Here is a 17,568-nt window from a genome sequence, read left to right as displayed (position 1 = left end):
GAGACGTGGAAAGTTACTAAAAGTCTTCCCAGTGCAGCTAAAAACAAGGCGTTTTCCTTTTCTTCCATATTGATCATCAATTCATTTTTCAAAGTTAGATGAAATAAGGGCAGAATTAAGAATAAGTAGCAGACGCAGAAAATAAAACTTTTTAATACTTTATTCTGGTTGGTTGTCGATGGCATAAAGTGTAAAACATCGTCTGCCTATGGCTGAAAGTTCCTGAACCTGATGCTTACTTCAGCGAACCTGTCGTGATCAGGGTCTGTAGCTAGGTCCTGATTATTTTGGTGTAAACAGGCTCCTCCCCCTGGGCGGAGCTTCACTAATCAACATGAAACTGAGATAATCAAAACCCAGCAGGCTGATTCAAATACAGGTGCAAAAAAGAGCAACTTTTTACTGATAGGAGACTCTAAAGTTCCACTTCCTGGTGGGGACAGCACACATGTAGCATGCTAAAGTTGCTAATGCTTAAATAACCTCCCCTGGTAGCTGAGCATGCTACTCATCATGTAAACATTATATTGTGTATATAATGTATAAGAGCCTAGAAGCGTCTCTGGAGGAAGGACGGCGGCGACAGCAGTGTTCTCAGTCTTTGGACTGCTAAACTGGGCTAAACTGGCTAAACTGGGCTGAACACCTCCAGGCACCAGCTGTGACAAGTACAATGTCAAAAGTCTCTTCTACTGTTAAAATGTCCAAAAATCTTTATTTAAAAAAAAAAAAAAGGTTCTTAATGATAGATATCTTTGATCTTCTTATTGCTACTTTAAGGTGTCGTGATCCATGCTAGCATCAGTAGCACCAGGCTGCTGTTAGCATCCTGGCTAACAGCCTGCTAGCGCGTCATTATTGCACATGCCCTCGGGGCTTCAGCGCTGGTGTTTAAAGTCTGTGAGTTCAGCGTATCCAGATGTGCCAGGAAGACGGAATTAAATATTTATAAAAGTGTATAAAATTGAAAACAGTCTGACAGAGTTTAAGTCCTCCCTGGAGTCTTCTGGAGGTTCATCTCACTGTCCTGGTGGGCCAAGCGTGATGAGAAGGTCCCTCCGTGCTGCCCGTCTACACCTCTATAGTCTTGAAATAGATGCGGGCGTAAATAGCGTCCAGCTGGCTGTGCAGGGCGTGAAAGGAGGGTCTCTTGGAGGGCTCAGCGGCCCAGCAGCCCATCATCATCCGGTAGATGTTCTGAGGGCAGCGTGTTGGACACGGGAGCCGAAACCCAGACGACAGGAGATCCAACACCTCCTTGTTGCTCTTTCCTACAGGCAGGAAGTAAAGTGAGTGATGGGCTTCGTTAGAACAGCCTCAGCACGGTCTCTGGGGTCCGACGGGCCGGTGCTCCGCCTTCCCCGGGTCACAGGACGTCTGCGAGTCAGAACTGGACCCTCTGAAGAGAACACATGAAGGAGCAAAGACAGGAGGTGGTCTACCTTCATAAGGCATTTTGCCGCGTGACATCATCTCGTACAGCAGAACCCCGAAGGACCAGACGTCCGATTTGACCGAGAATCGCTGGTAAATGGCGGCTTCAGGCGCCGTCCATCTGACGGGGATCTTTGTGTTCCGGCTGGCCGTGTACACGCTGTCCTGCAGAGAGACGGGTCAGGGTTAACCAGTGTGGACCTGGACCTGCTCAAGGTTTCTTCCTGTTTTCTGCCACTGGTTCTGCTCTGGTTGACTGACCACGTGAGGTGACATCAACCCAGACGCACCTTAATGATGCGAGCCAGACCAAAGTCGGCCACCTTGCAGACCAGATCTTCTCCCACCAGGACATTCCGGGCAGCCAGATCTCTGTGCACGATGTTCCTGTCCTCCAGGTACGCCATCCCCTCTGCAATCTGACTGCCCATGTAGATCAGGTGAGCTGACGTTAGCACCTGGCCTTCAGCCGCTGAACACACACACGTCTCATATTAGTTATGGTGCCCCCCAGATTCAGGAGCACTGCTCAGAGGTGCTTCACTGTCCACACTGAGACAGCGTCAAGACGTTAGCTTTGTTTTTTCATATGATTGTTGTGAACAGCCTGGTTCTCTAACATTGTGAACGATGGTGTGATCCTTCAGAGGAACCATCAGATGGTCCTTCAGAGCAACCATCAGATGGTCCCTCAGAGGAACCATCAGATGGTCCTTCAGAGGAACCATCAGATGGTCCTTCAGAGGAACCATCAGATGGTCCTTCAGAGGAACCATAAGAGGAACCATCAGATGGTCCTTCAGAGGAACCATCAGAGGAACCATCAAATGAACCATCAGTGCAGTCAGATTGTTTTTCAGAGGAACCATCAAGTGAAAATCACTTGACTGCCTGCAGATTAACTTTCCACCTGACCTCTGAGATTTACATTCCAGAGCTGAAGTCCTTCCTGTTCTGAGACTTTGCATATTTAATAAGCAGCAGTCAGCTGGTCCGCAGATTAGTGTGTGTGTGTTACTGTACACGGGCCATCATGAGGACCAACACACACACACTTCGCTAGCAAAGTGAAGACATTTTGTTTGGCCATCCGACCTTCAAAGGTCTGTTTGGGGGTCGTTAGAATTGGGTTTTGGTTACTGTTGGAGGAGGGGAGTCCCCACAGAGATAGGAGTGCATGTGACAGGTGAGTGTGCTGGTGCTCACAGGACAGGTAGGACTTGAGGCTTCCTTTGGTCATGAGCTCAGTGACGATGTAGACCGGCTCTCCTCTGGAGCACATGGCCAGCAGCTGGATTAGCTTTGGGTGGTGGAGGCTCTTCAGGGCCTGGACCTCCTTCACAAACTCGTCCTGTTTGGTGTCCTCTGCAGGACAAACGCAGGACCAGCATGGGCCAAAAGTTAGGCGGGTTGCTACGGTTACCACTCAGCTGTCTAACTCATTTTCAATAACACAAATCATCACTTGTTTTATCATCCATCCATCCCTTTATTCCTGATCAGGGTCGTGGGGGTGGAGCTTATGGCAGCATTGCTCCGCCCCCACGTGTCTGAGCCAATCAGAAGTGTCCGTACCTTGTTTCAGCGTTTTTATGGCCACCCTCCTGTTCTCGGGGCTCCACAGGGCCTCCCACACCTCTCCGAAGTGGCCCTCTCCCAGCTTCTTCAGGAGCCGGAACTCCTCGCGGGGCCGCTCCCACGGCTCCATGTCGAAGAGTTCCCGCTGCAGACAGAGCAGAGCTCAGCACCCAGGAGAACCACGCAGGACCTGGTTCCTTGGTTAACCCTAACCCTAACCCTAACCCTAGAGCAAAGAATCACACTGTCCTTGGTAACAAGTTTATTCCCAGTAACAATCAGGATCTATTCAGCATTTTCTAGTGATCGAGTGCTTCCATAAACCCACCGAAATGATCCAGAAATACAGGAATAAATACCAACAACTGAAATGATTCTACAGACCAGTGAAATCAAAGACATCGATGGGTGATCCAAAGGTCAGAGGTCAAAGGGGACGACCTTCTGCTGTTTCTTAAGGTGAAAAACAGGCAAACAAACAGATGTGGGCACAACCTAGATGACTGCTCACTCATTTTAGTGAACGTTGGAATACTTGGAACATTTCCGGGTTAAAAAACGATAAAAACATGATCACGCTGCCGAACAAAGGCAAACAACATTAAACGTGACGCAAAGCCACAAAATTCTGAAGTGGGGAAAAGAACACTCATCTTTTACGTCGGTGCCTGTCCCTCAGTCTAAAGCCTGCTCGTGATTACAAATCTCATCAAAATCTTTAATGCATTTTCTTTAAATATAAAAAGATCTAAAATACAAAGAGTAGAGATCGAGCAGGACTGTAGCTGGACGTCTCCTGTCCAACACCCGAAAGACAGTTTCAATGTTCGTCTACGAACAAAAGTCCTTTTGGTCCAGATGGGATTTTAGTTGCAGTACAACGAGTGACCACTGGGGGAACTCGTGAGGAGGGCCGCTGTGTCTAGTTCTTCTTCTAGGTCTATGCCTTGGACTCAGCGCCTCCTCTGGAAGGGAAGAGAGAAGAGGGAGGAGTCACTGAGGGTCCACGCTTAGCACACGTCCTCCGTCCGTGCTGCTAACTACAGCGCTAACACTGACGTTAGCATCCGCGCTGAAGGAGGCGCTAAAGGACGTTCTGAGACTTGACTAATGAGCATGAAGGAGACACGAAGACGGCATCTGTGTTTTCCAGCTGAGGAACATCTAAACAAACATGCAGAGCTGATCCAAAAGGACCTTTTTGGTCACCTCAGCTCCTACTGTGCCACCTTCAGCCTAAAGGTCAGGGACCAGCACATTGCCCTGCTCGTGGTCCACGGGGACCTCTTCTGACCAAAAGTGACTCAAAGTCATACAAATATTTACACAGCTGAGCTGGAGGAAAGGCAAAGAAAATTTGGTTACGCGCTAATTAACATTTCCGTTCGTCACATTGGAGCAAACCCCTCTGCTGGTTGCTTGGCAACAGGGTTTTCTTTTACACTATGGTTCATTATGTTGAGTTATTTTTATTGGATGTAAAACCTCATGAGTCATGTGACCTGTTAGGGGCCGCGTTATTCAGGATTGATCTAAAGAGTCTGATTTATTGATTATTGATTGATTTATTTTAAAACTGGTCCGACTGTCACATTCCGGCTGTCAGTCATATTTGGTTTGCGTGTTTAGTGGCGTCCCACCTGCTGAGCACAAGGCTCCCCCAGCAACACCCCCAGGCTGCGGTTGTTCTTCTGGTAGTAGTAGATGAGCTCGCCCAGCGTAGCGAAGGAGATCTTATCCGACACAAAGTACGCCCCGATGGATGAGCGCTGGATCCGGAAGTGGAACACTTTCCCCTCGCTGCGGGCTGCAGAGCACAGGAAGTACCGCTGTTAAAACAGGCCCCGCCCATAAACGTCAGTCATCTAGTTAGTTTATCCCTGACTGAAGACATATGTGGAGCATGACGGTTGTTTGACTATAGCCTGGCTGTAGCCTGACCGTAGTCTGGCCGTAGCCTGGCCATAGCCTGACCGTTGTCTGACCGTAGTCTGGCTGTAGCTTGACCGTAGCCTGACCGTTGTCTGGCTGTAGCCTGACTGTTGTCTGACTGTAGCCTGACCGTTGTCTGGCTGTAGCCTGACCGTTGTCTGGCTGCGGCATGACTGTTGTCTGGCTGTAGCTTGACCGTAGCCTGACCGTTGTCTGGCTGTAGCCTGACCGTTGTCTGGCTGTAGCCTGACCGTTGTCTGGCTGCGGCATGACTGTTGTCTGGCTGTAGCTTGACTGTAGCCTGACCGTTGTCTGGCCGTAGCCTGACTGTTGTCCGGCTGAGCAAAATAACTGATCAGTTACAAACGGGTGTTGAATGCATGAATATCACTACTGGAATCAGAGTAGATGGGGCTACAACGTGCGCTTCACTGTCAGTTCCTGCGATGCACGTGTTACCGTAGCAACCGTTGTCTGGCTTTCACAGACTGGATCACATTCTGCAGCTCACACAAACGTTCTGGGCTGTAGGAAAGCCTGGTGAACCTGACGGTGGATGAAGGCACCACCACTCACCAGAGATGGTGTACTCGTCGCTGTGGCTCTCGCTGATGCGGACCAGGAAGGAACCGTCTCTGTTCTGGGACGCCAACAGCAGCTTCTCGGCTTTCACGCGGTTGATGTTGCCGTAGTACCACCTGCATGGACAACACAGGCAACGGTGAGGAGGGTATCCTTCTTAGCATCAATGCTACAAAGGTTAACACGCTAAGTGGCCCTGCAGGGGTCGTATTTACAGTAACACCATTACACTCAGTGTTACCATGGAAAAACTGATAATAAAAGTGCAGAAGTGATCCAGTTTAACCAGTTTGGTCACCTCATTCAGCAGCAGCGAAACGTCCATCTGTGTGTACAGATGTGTCAGTGTTGATGAGTCATGTGTGTTTGTTCAGACATCAGAATGGCTACGTTAGCATGTTAGCAACATTGTTTTGTCAGCGCTTTCATCATCAATTTTATTTTAAATCCTGTCATAATTTAACCTCGCCCGTCGAATATTTACACAGGAAACAAGGGCGAGGAGCGCCACTAATGTTGCTAATTAATGCTAACTGTAAGCTGGTGCGTTTTCATGATACTGGTCAGTTTGACTGGTTTAACCTTCCCAGTGCCGCCGCCAGTGAGGGTTTTGGGTTCTACCACAGAAGAACAACTGAAGCCCGGCCGGCAGCAGCTGCTGGTACCAGCAGGCACCAGTATGAGGGTCCTGTGGTGTCCTTCAGCGTCTGTGCGGCGTTTAAGGACGTGTGGAGTCAGCGGAAATATGAGGATTCTCTGCAGGTGGATGAATAATGGAGAAGCTGCAGCAGCCGAACCCGCCTGCAAAAGAGGCGTTCCGGTTCTGGCTGCCCGTTTACCACCTCGGCTCCGCCATCCAGACCCTCAATCAGAATCGTTTTAATGCGGTTTTGGCTGCACCGGTCCGTAAGAACATCGTGACGTCAGCGTGTGTTTGTTACCACAACAACGTGAAGTCAGACCTCCATCAGCGCCGAGCGGAACCAGTCCCGGGACCGCCAGGTCCGGATGACTTACTTGTGTTTGGCGAACTCGTCCTGGAGCAGAGCCACGTAGTTGGCGGGGATGAGGCCGGACTCCAGGGAGCCGGTGAGCTTCTTGGCCAGCACGTAGTCGCCCCGCTTCTCCAGCACCGACAGCTTGTCGCCCTCCTTCACCGTCAGCTCGTCGTCGCTGCGGGCCTCGAAGTCGAAGAGCGCCGCGTACAGCTGCACCGGCCGCTTCTTGGGCGACGGGACGCGGATTTCCCCGGACACGGTTCGGATCTCCGCCGCCTGGGCCGTCGGGTTCGCGATCACATGGTTCTGGTTCGGGACGGCCGGGTAGCGAAAGTCCGGCCAGATGCAGTCCCAGAGCCGCTTCAGACACGGCATACAGGTCCGGCAGCAACTCTCCATCCCGGGACATGAAAGTGGACCCGGTCGGTCCGGGATTTACTGGATCAATGAGACGCTTTCGCCGAACACGGCCTCTCGGTCCGTCCGTTTCTCTGCCCTCCTCCGGCTGGAAACATTCTGCACCGCCAACTCGGCTCCAGATTATCTGGAGGAACCGGTTTTTTCTGTCGACATCACGTATCTGAGCTCCGCGCCCGCAGCGCGCACAGCGGCCGCGGAGACGCGGAAGAGGCTCGTCCAGGTCGGAACGGAGCCGGATCCCTTTGAGCCAGGCACGGCAGGACGTTACACCGGCACCATGCAGACGGCGGCGGCCACGCTCGGGGGGTTTCACCGCCCTAGAGAGGACAGACGGATGGACTGACAGGTGGAGGAGCGGCGGGCGCGGGAAGTTTAGGTTTGGCGCTCCGCACGCGCCCTGCTGCTCGCACACCTGCGCATTACAGGGGGCGGGGCGAACTTGATTCTAATATAGGTCGAACTTTTAGAAGAAACCTTGGCCTTTTCAGCAGGAACCAACAACAACAAACAGAAATAATAATAAACATACTTTGAAAATGGAAAATTTGAGTGGCTCTCAGTAGGTTCTGTCTCAGCAGGTGGTCCACATCACGTCGACTGCGACGGTTCCGGATCAGATAAATGTCGCTGTTCTGTATCGGACGTTTCACCGGAAGTGAATCTTTGAAAGTGTCCTCACAGAAATAGCAACTTCCTGTCCAGAAATGATCTCAAACTCTCCAGGACAGTAAAGATGTGACCCAACTTTTCGTTTGATAGACAGCACACTCTTTTATTAGTATATTTAGCTTTGTGACGTACAGCTCAGGAGAAAACAAAGCGAAAAGAAAACAACCTCATCGGTCACATTTTTACAGAACCTTTGCGCAGCGACGCCCCACAGGAGGTTCGTCTCCGTGGTGGTTCTCCTCGCATCTGCCCCAACGTCACCAAAGATCACAGATATCATCGACAGTTTCTAAAGAATCAAAAGCCACAAGTACTGAAAAAAAACCAAAAAAAGGATCACTGTTACCAAATAAACACAATAAATATAAAAAGAACTTCTGATATAATTTAGGTGGTATCAAAGCGAGGGAAACGGGCCTTCAGCCTGACGGTTTGTACAAAAGTCCTTGTGTCTGTTCCTGAGGTTGTGTTTTGTTGTCTGCTAAATATACTAATAGACCCGACACGGGGGCCCGCCATGGCTTATCAGTCGCTGAGGGATCGTCTCCATCCAGCGGGGGGACGGATGCTGTGGCTGAGGAGTTCGCCCAGAGGTCAAAGGTGAGCTCGGTGAACCCCCGTCCTCAAAAACAATCAGGTTTTTAATGGACACAGATCACAGAGTAGCTGCTAGCACCACGATGCTAACGGGGTTGGGGGTCAGGCCGACGAGACGTGGCGAGCGAGTGAGCGACGGAGGGACGAGCGGGGGAAGCGACGGACGACGGGGGCGGGTATCTGTACATGTAAACATCACACTTCCACTGAGTCAGGTCATGAGGAGGCTTCACATCGGTATCGCCATGGTTACCACGCTCCCGCCGGGCTGATCCACACATGACCACGATGGCTGTATCCAGACGCCCGGGTCAGCCCGATCCAGGTGCCCGATGACTCCGTTTAGCTGTCCGGCATCGCCTCATCTTCATCTTCGCCAGCGTCCTCATCACCGCCACACTTTAAAGCTTCATTCAGTCCAAAAACCAAAGTGTCTCTGACATGCTTCAGAGACAAACGCCACACCTTTAGGAACGGTTACCTCCCACCACGTCTGATCCTGATCGTGTTTCCTGAAGGGAGGACGAGGAGGAGGAGGAGGAGGAGCCTGGCTGTCTTCAGTTTACTCCCAGCAGACAGAAAGAAGAGACGTTCCACCTCTGCACGATTGTCGTCTGCCTTATTTTCAGTGTGATCACAGCCGAGGGAGCGTTTCTGCTGCTGTAAACTGAGCTAGGCTCCAGATCCTGGTGAGGACGGGGGTAGGGGGTCAGGCCCAACCCAGCAGGAAGATCAAAGGGGGACTGTTAGGAGCGCAATCGGCTCAAATTTACAGCTTCTTTCTCTTTTTCGGAAGCTTCGTCCACATTTTTAAGCTAATTGTCTAAAAAAAATTTGGACCGTTTGAATCTCAGGTTGCTTCAGTCAGAACAAATAAACAAACAAATTCAATCCGTCAATCATCCACCTCTGGTCACATTTAAAATGGTGGTTTTGTTTCTGAAAAAAGAAAAAAAACTTCCCCAAAAAGTTCACAGTCTGAGCTAAAACCAACAACAAATTAGTCGGAGGTGGAACCCCGGAGGGGTGGAACCCCCGAGAGCACAGTGACAATCACTCAGCTGGAATAAGACAGAACGCCGTCGTCAACAGCAACAGCATGAGGAAATCAAGGTGTTCCACTCAGTAAAAAATGATTGTACCCACAGGAGAAGGCTGGGAGGCCCCAACCAGCCAATATTCAGTCACATGACCCCAAAGGCTCCGCCCCCTCATGTCATCCTCAGCTGTTTTTTTTGCATATTTTCCTCGTGTCACTCGGACGACAGAAATGTCTCCGCCTCCACCACAGCCCAGCTCGCTGATTATCGACTGCAGCGCTAAAACCTAAAGAACCCCACGTCCTCTGCAGATGACCCGCGAGACTGGGTCCACAGTCCAGGGGGCACCACGAGGGGGTGAGCCCGGCGAGTCCCGACAGGTGATCGCCCCATTGCCTTTAGCTCCACCCCTTCAGAGATGGGAACCATCCGGTCCAGGTTCTCATCCACAAACTGGACCTGGTCCACGTGGACCTGCAGCTTCCGCGTTTTCCAGCTTCGCCATCATTGGGCCAGTTACGGTGGAATACTGGTGACCGACGGACCAAACGGGAACATCTGTGCTGCTCGCTTTTAATATCACAATTTCAAAAACAACAAACTGGAACTGTTGGCTAAGACGAGATGAGCTCTGCGTCACGGTTCTACGTGAAAACTGAACACCAAGAACTGGTCCCAGAACAGGTCCTGACGTGGGCCCAGTCAGGACCTCAATCCTCCCATCCTGGTCAGAACCTACGAGCTTGTGGCACTCTGGGACCTTAAAGGCCTGAGGAGCACAAACTGTTTTAGGCCCTGGTTCTGGCCCACAGGCGGCTTTAACAAAAGGCTCCACAGCAGAACCTGGAATAATGAAAAGAAGCCAGGCTGAATATCTAAACCAGGCCACCAATCAAGGACCGTGGAGAACCATGATGAGTCCAAACAGAAAACTTCAAGAACCTAAGTGACCGGACAGAGGAGGGGCAACGTGAGGTCAAAGGTCAGCCCCCGCTGTCGCTTCTGCTGGGCTCAGTCATTCAGATCCTGGTGGGGCGCCGTGGTTAGCTAACGCCTGCTTTGTTGAGGTTTCAGGTCTATGGCAGAAGGTCCGTTTTCTATAGCAGCAACAACATGAAAGTTCTTACAGTCTGTAATAACAACAATAATAACAACATGGCCGTCTCTGAGGTCAACAAAGAAACACAGTAAAACAGAGCAGTCCTCCCCCTTCTGCTGGAGCACTCAGCTGGAGGGGGAGGAGGTGGTTTAGGTCCAAGGAGAAGAGGTCCAGCAGAGAAGAAGGCCAGGAGTTCATCATCCTCACCCTTGGACGTTAAATCGAGGAGATTCCGGTCAGTTTTAGCAGTTCAGCTCTGGGCTGGACCTCCTGCAGGCGGAGCCGCTGTCCCACCTGTACAGGTGCTTCTCCGGTCACCAACCGAAACATGTAAACCCCCTGTTGATTGGATGAGCAGTTCGATGGGCGGGAACTGGTCTGCTACTGGATGAACGCCGACAAGGGTGCGAGATGTTAGCGTCTGCCGCTTCACGTTAGCAAGACCCATCTTTGTTTTCGTCAGACGCTGAGGTAACAAGTAGAAGTGAGAGGTAACGTCCCCACAGGTGACCTACCGAAGATCTGCCCGGGTACACGGCAGCGGCGACAGAAAAGACAGCAGTAAAGACGCGGCGGCGGCGGCGCGCTGATCAATAAGAAAGCAAAAGGACATCAGGTGGTGAACTCGCCTCTGTGTCTGCAAGACTGGCAGGTCTGCTCTGAGGTATTTTCTGGTGCTCAACATAGCGTCTCGAATGCATAAGTAGCAAGATGCTCCCTGGGTCATCAAAGGGGGCAGGTAAGGGGGTGGGGGGCAGGTAAGGGGGGAGGTGGGGGGAGGGGAAAGTGCTATAGGAGGACACAGAGAGCTTATATACAAGCCAGCACAAAACAGTTCCATCCTGTCTTCTCTTTTCTGTCAATTTCCACAGTTAGTGCTTTTTTTTTTTTAAAGTCAAAATTATTTCTTTCAGCCACACACACACACACACACGCTCACACACGCTCACACACGCTCACCCACACACACACACACGCACACAGGACTCCGCCCCAAAATAAAATCCTCTAACAAATCCAAAGTGTCGTGTTCAGGGAGCTGCTATTGATGATCAGAGGACGCAGATCCTCCGGGGTCCACAGACCTGCCACCCCCAACAACACCCCCCCGCCCCCTCACTCCAGCTGATTGTGAGGAGCATCCTGACAGTTCACAGAATCCATAGAAGAGGAGGAGGAGGAGGAGGAGGATCCACAAGAACCAGGGGAGAGGAGGTAGAGACAGAAAACACACACAGCCGAGAGTGTGTGTGTGTGCGTGTAGGTGTGTGTAGGTGTGTGTGTTCAGTTCTGCTGCAGGATCAGGTTCTCCAGCTCATCTGCAGAACGCAACAGGAATGCCGCTGACTCCCGGTACCCGGCGATCAGCTGGCGGACGGCTGTGATCTCCGGCTGGCTGAGCTGGGTGGAGGCCCCTCCCCCTCCTGTGCCACCGTTGCCCCGCCCACCCAGGGCGTTACCAGTGGAGACAGAGGAAGTGGAGTTGCTCAAGTTGGCAGAGGAGAGAGATTTCATGCTGAGGTCCGTTGGGCCTGAAGAGGAGAATACACAGATAAATACTGTTCCAAAGGTGTTCTCCTGAAGGTTCTACCAGAACGGGTCGTACGCCCCCCTCGACGTCATTAACACACACTTCCCTCTGACCTCTGGACCTTTAATTTAGGAATTATCCACCCCCTGCAGTACCGAGCGTGTCCAGCGGGGGGGGGGGGGCAACGTGCGGCTGCTGTTCACATCTGACCCAGCTCACACCAACACATGCACGGCTTTTTAAACCGCTTCTCTTTCTACGTCCTGCTAATAAGGCGAGCGGACTGAACCCGGTCTGGGTCTGTGGTGCTCTCACCGTTGCTCTGTGTGGAGGTTCCGCTGGTCAGGGACACAGGGTGCTGCATGGCGGCACCCAGCCCAGGGTACCCGCGGTAGGTGTAGCTGATTCCAGCTCCGTTGATGTAGAGTGTGGCGTCCTGGGAGGAGAAGGCTGATGCAGCCAGGGAGTAGGCAGAGTGAGCCAGGGACGTGGGCTCCCTCAGGGAGCCGCCACCGGCACCGCCGCTGGACGGCTTGTCCACAGCGATCTGCTCGTCCTGGCACAGTAAACAGGAAGTGAAGCGAAACAGCAGGCAGGAGAAGCAAACAGGACAGCAGGCGCTCTTACGTGATACGCTTCCAGGCGCATCCTCTTTGCGGCGTTGCGAGATTCGTTCTCACAGGCCGCCGCCAGGATGTTCTCGGCCATGGCGGAGGTGAGGTGAGGAGGGGTCGGACGGGTCTGCAGACAGGTGACATTTTCAGAGACAGACGTGGCACGGTTCTGAACGGAGGAGAATAACCGTCCGCTAGGGGGCAGCAGAGAGCTGTGATTCACCTGAAGGCGTTGCGACAGTGGTGACAAATACACATGAAGTGGGATAAAAACGGACCAGTTAGTCCATGTACTGCTTCCCACTCGGCCTGAAGCCGCTACGGAAGCTCAGAGAGGCCAAATCAAAGAAGAATTCTCAAGATTTTAACAGTCAAACAGGCAGAAAGGCCTTTTTGTGAGTGCTGTCGCCACATTTATACAGGGAGAAAATGCATTATACAGACACACCACCCAAACAGGAACGACAACAGGGCAAGAAAAGTGTCTGTGAGTATCTGTGTGTGATTTCCTGTGTGTGTGTCTGCGTGTGTCTCTGTGTGTGTCTGTGTGTGTCTCAGTGTGTGTGTGTGCCTGTGTGTCTGCAGGGTGATGTACCTCCATGCCGTTCTTCTTCATGCGCCGGCAGGATTTGAGGTAGGTGCGGATGCGCTTGCGAGCACGCTCCTGGAATTCCGGGAACTGTCTGCTGCAGGACTCAATGATGGCTTGGATCTTCTCCTTGGGTTGTTTGGAGATGGGAACCATCCGGTCCAGGTTCTCATCCACAAACAGACGCACAAACATCTGCAGGACAGACAGACAGATAGAAAGCAGAAGACACTCTTCACACTCTGCTAACAGACAAAGCAGGGTCCCCTGGTCCCCTGGTCCTCCAGCAGAGGGCAGCTGGACTCACGTTGAAGGCCTTTAGCCTCTCCGGGTCCACCCCCTCCACGTCGTTGATCTTGTCGTTGTCATCGTGGTCGTCATGGTCGTCGTCGTCATCGTCAGGGGCCACCTGGCTGCCGTGGCGCCCCACAGACAGGTCCTCGGCGCTCAGGTCCACCTTCACGTTCTCGTAGGTGCCAGCTGAACTGTACTGTGGAGACTGAAGACAGACGGAGGGACGGTCAGACAGCAGAGGACGCCTCAGATGGATCTGTGGGCTGTCCATTATTATTATTATTTTTGGTCTCACCTTGCTCCTGTAGTCCCTGCCGTCACGGTCCAGGCAGAGCTCGGCGCTGTGCACGTGAGACTGCATGTTGGGAGTGTGTGCACTTTGTGTCTGTGTGTGTGGCAGGGACAGGTGGGACGACAAGGGTGGTTTGGCGGCCAGTGGGTACTTCCTGCGGAGCTCCTCGGGGGCGCTGGGATGCAGAGCGCCGAGCAGAGCCGCCGCCGCTGCCGACACCGTGACCGGCAGGTGCGAGGTGGAAAATGGCAGGCGGCGAGGGGGCGGGTCGCTCAGGTTCATCGGCTGCTGGTCCTCAGAGGACGAGGAGGAGGAGGGCGTGCTGAAGTCCAGGGGGGCGGGGCCACTGTTGCCGTTGACAACTTCAGATTCTCTGACTACGGAACTGTCGGTCACTGTGGAGGAGGGCGGAGTCAGGGCAGGAAGGCCATTTCCGCTGCCACTCTCTGATGATGAATCCTCTGAAAGGACAAAGGTGAAGGTTAAACCCCGCCTCCTCTGACCATGACATGCCCATTACAGCCCCTGACAGCCAATCATGAGTTTTGTGAGAGCTGATTGGATGTTGGCTCGCTGACATCGGACCAGTCAGAACGACTGCCGTCAACCGGCTAGCTTTGGCCTCGTTTCCATGACAACAGTGTCACCAGAAAGAGAAAAGCACTGTGCTAACCACTGATAGCGCTGTAGCAAGCATGCCAGGCCAGTAGGTGGTGCTAGAGTGCTAGATTGATCGTTAGCAATGGACTCGGCGACCATAACTAACGTTCCTGCTGGTTGATAACAAACCAAAGACAGTCAGCAGCAGACGGTAATCAGCAGTCGGCAACAGTTGCTGCTGACTGTTGTTGTTGTTGTTGCTCGGCACGCTACCTTCAAGTGAGAGAAAAACGGTGCTTCCTGTTTACCCGGAGACAAAAACATTTTAAAAACCTGATTTCAACGTTTGCTAATTGTGGCCCTCGAAACGCCGTTTTTTTTTTTCTGGTGCAAATGAAAGATGCAAACACGACCAGACCGTCGTCATGCCAACGGGCCTGGAGCATGAATACAACAGGGATGAAGTGAAGAATGATGGAGGAATGAAAATAATTAGATACAAAGAAATGAGAGAATCCAGTCGTGATGCTGGTCCACACACATGCAACACACAACAAACACGTGCACACACACGCGCACGTGTTTGTTGTAGGATGCTGAATCACAGCATAAAGTGTGTGAAGAAGACACTTGCAGACACACACATCAATGTGTCCAGGGGACATGCAGAGGGGGAGGGGTGGGAGCTGGAGCGGGGGGGGGGGGGGTAAAAGAGGTCAGGAGGAGGGGTCAATGCTGGGGAGATAAAGATGGAGGGAGGGGGAGGAGTGCACATGGAGGAGAAGAATTCCTGCATGTTTGTCAGCACCAAACTGCATCTCTTCCTCACCACCATCATCATCATCACCACCACCATCATCATCATCATAACCATCATCACCACCACCATCATCACATCACCACCACCATCATCATCATCATAACCATCATCACCACCATCATCATCATCATCACCATCATCATCATCACACCACCACCATCATCATCATCACACCATCACCACCATCATCATCATCACCACCACCATCATCACACACCACCACCATCACCATCATCATCACACCATCATCATCCTCACCACCACCACCATCATCATCATCACCATCCATCATCACCACCATCACCATCATCATCACCACCACCCATCATCATCACCACCACCCTCATCACCACCATCATCATCATCATCACCACCATCATCATCATCATCATCATCATCATCATCATCACCACCATCACCATCATCACCACCACCATCATCATCACACCACCATCATCATCACCATCATCACCACCACCATCATCACCACCATCATCACCACCACCATCACATCATCATCACCACCACCATCATCATCCCACCACCATCATCAGCATCATCATCATCATCACCCACCACCACCATCATCACACCACCATCATCATCATCACATCATCATCACACCACCACCATCATCACATCATCACCACCACCATCATCATCATCACCACCATCACCACCATCATCATCATCACCACCACCACCATCATCATCACCACCACCACCATCACACCATCATCACCACCACCATCATCATCACCACCACCACCACCATCATCACCACCACCATCACCATCGTCACCACCATCATCATCACCACCATCATCACCACCACCACCACCACCATCATCACCACACCACCACCACCATCACCACCACCACCATCATCATCACCACCATCATCATCACCATCATCATCATCACACCACCACCATCATCATCACCACCATTGTCATCATCACCATCTCAGAGAAGGTGATAAACAGGTGAGAAGTCTTTACAGTTTGTGAGTGAGTGAGTGAGTGAGTGAGTGAGTGTGAGTGTTTTGACTGCTTTATCAGGGTTTATGAGGGGTCCTCCAGAACCAGGTCAAGTTCTTCCTGTTCACTGAGCTGAGATCAGTGAATCCAGCTGAGGTTTGTGAGCAGCAGCTTCTGCACAAAGACTTCATTCACAGATGTGGCTCCTCCCCTCCGATCATATGGGAACTGTACTGGGAACTGTACTGGGGGCTCAACTGGGGGGGTCAACTGGTTCTACATCCTAATCTGGTTTTCTATGAACACGTGATTTAGTCCTCTAAAGATGGCCGCCCTCCTCACTGCTCAGACATGGGCCCCTGAGGATAATCAGGGTTCCGGGTTCATTATCACCCCCCACCCAGGCCCCTGTGACCCCTGTGGAGGGTCACAGCTGGTGTGCAGCCAGCCAACATGTCTCTGATGTTCTGTAGCTCATGGTTAATATGGTCATAGAGGGAATCAATAAATCACCTTCATTAAGATCTGATTATTTTTCAAAAGTTGCCGCAGCTTCACAGCCTGCTCAGGGTGACATCATCGCAAATGTCCCTGCGCTCACACGGTTGTTACATGGTTGTTACATGGTTGTTACATGGTTGTTACACGTTTTTTACATGGTTGCTAACCTACAGCAAACATCACTGGGTCAGCTCCACTTCCTTCTCTACTCTCATCCAGCTAATGTTCAGCTGGGATCTGACCGCACGTGTTCCAGTTGGTGATGAAGATTAGTAACAACACAGACACACAAGTAGCTCATTGCTGCCCCATGTGGGTCACAGACGCTACTGCACAAGCAGGTTTATTGTCCACTGACTGTGGAAAAATGCAACAATTCAGAATAAATGACGGAGGGTATGTTTGAGCACAATGGGAAGAGGCAGTCACACACACACACACTAAAGCAACAACAATGGTGCCTCTTAAATTTCTAGAGCTGTCCGTCAACAATTAAGAGCTCTGAATCGATTTCCCTGTCATTAGCAAAGAGAATGTGTGTGCGTGTGTGTGTGTTGGGGGGGTGTTAAAAGGAGCAGTGAAGAGCTGCATGATAATGGAAGTCATGGATACTAAAGGAAACAGGAGAAGAGTAGAAGGGAACAACAGAAAGAAAAGGAGTTAAGTTAAAAAGTACGATGATGGAGGGATCTTTACTTTACTGGATCTTTATTCATTTATAGTTTTACTTCAAAACTGGAGGCTTTCCTCCTCCCTCCTCCTCAGAGGAGCTAACCTGTGCAAGAGCACTAACTGATGCAAAGTCCTTCACTCCCCCTCCTCTCCTCCCCTGCTCTCCCAGGGGAGGAGAGGAGGGGGAGCCATTTGGAAGGAAAGGAGGAGGGGGAGGTAGAGGTATGTGTCTGGGTGGGGAGTCATGATTTCCCATCTGGGATTAGAATGGATTTCTCTGCTAAAATGCAGCACGAGCCTCTTGTTAGCTCCCTGCCAGCATGCAG

General features: G+C 51.6%; 2 protein-coding genes across 8 annotated transcripts in view; both read right to left on the bottom strand.

Annotated features, from left to right (window-relative positions):
- Positions 1–142: 142 nt before the first annotated feature.
- srms (src-related kinase lacking C-terminal regulatory tyrosine and N-terminal myristylation sites) lies at positions 143–7,513 on the bottom strand. Its single transcript, XM_057042198.1, has 8 exons — positions 6,544–7,513; positions 5,521–5,642; positions 4,653–4,819; positions 3,010–3,157; positions 2,641–2,799; positions 1,725–1,906; positions 1,443–1,599; positions 143–1,271 (listed from the first exon to the last, which is right to left on the bottom strand). Exons 1-8 carry the CDS (start codon positions 6,921–6,923, stop codon positions 1,072–1,074), a joined length of 1,515 nt encoding a protein of 504 aa, XP_056898178.1. The 5' UTR covers positions 6,924–7,513; the 3' UTR covers positions 143–1,071.
- A 176-nt stretch (positions 7,514–7,689) lies between these two features.
- The window catches only part of LOC130530721 (nucleolar protein 4-like), a 46,853-nt gene continuing 36,974 nt past the window's right edge, over positions 7,690–17,568 (bottom strand). For all 7 annotated transcript variants that reach the window (XM_057042191.1, XM_057042192.1, XM_057042197.1 and 4 more), the window contains 6 exons: positions 13,673–14,130; positions 13,391–13,582; positions 13,090–13,278; positions 12,508–12,621; positions 12,196–12,436; positions 7,690–11,881 (listed from right to left, as the gene is read on the bottom strand). In XM_057042191.1, coding sequence (XP_056898171.1) covers positions 11,634–11,881; positions 12,196–12,436; positions 12,508–12,621; positions 13,090–13,278; positions 13,391–13,582; positions 13,673–14,130 — 1,442 coding nt within the window. In that variant the 3' untranslated portion in view covers positions 7,690–11,633. The remainder of the gene's footprint in view (positions 11,882–12,195; positions 12,437–12,507; positions 12,622–13,089; positions 13,279–13,390; positions 13,583–13,672; positions 14,131–17,568) is intronic.

Source organism: Takifugu flavidus, chromosome 8, assembly GCF_003711565.1.
Source record: "Takifugu flavidus isolate HTHZ2018 chromosome 8, ASM371156v2, whole genome shotgun sequence".
In the NCBI taxonomy this organism is placed as follows: domain Eukaryota; kingdom Metazoa; phylum Chordata; class Actinopteri; order Tetraodontiformes; family Tetraodontidae; genus Takifugu; species Takifugu flavidus.
This window is presented reverse-complemented; position numbering and strand designations above follow the sequence as displayed.

What these genes read in the sequence shown, in the direction of transcription:
- srms (XM_057042198.1), bottom strand. Translation starts at nt 6,923, where the DNA reads ATGGAGAGTTGCTGCCGGACCTGTATGCCGTGTCTGAAGCGGCTCTGG. An exon ending in CCTCAAGTCCTACCTGTCCT is followed by an intron (nt 1,907 to 2,640) that starts GTGAGCACCAGC and finishes GTGTGTGTTCAG; the next exon opens with CGGCTGAAGGCCAGGTGCTA. An exon ending in GTCTGGCTCGCATCATTAAG is followed by an intron (nt 1,600 to 1,724) that starts GTGCGTCTGGGT and finishes GTCTCTCTGCAG; the next exon opens with GACAGCGTGTACACGGCCAG.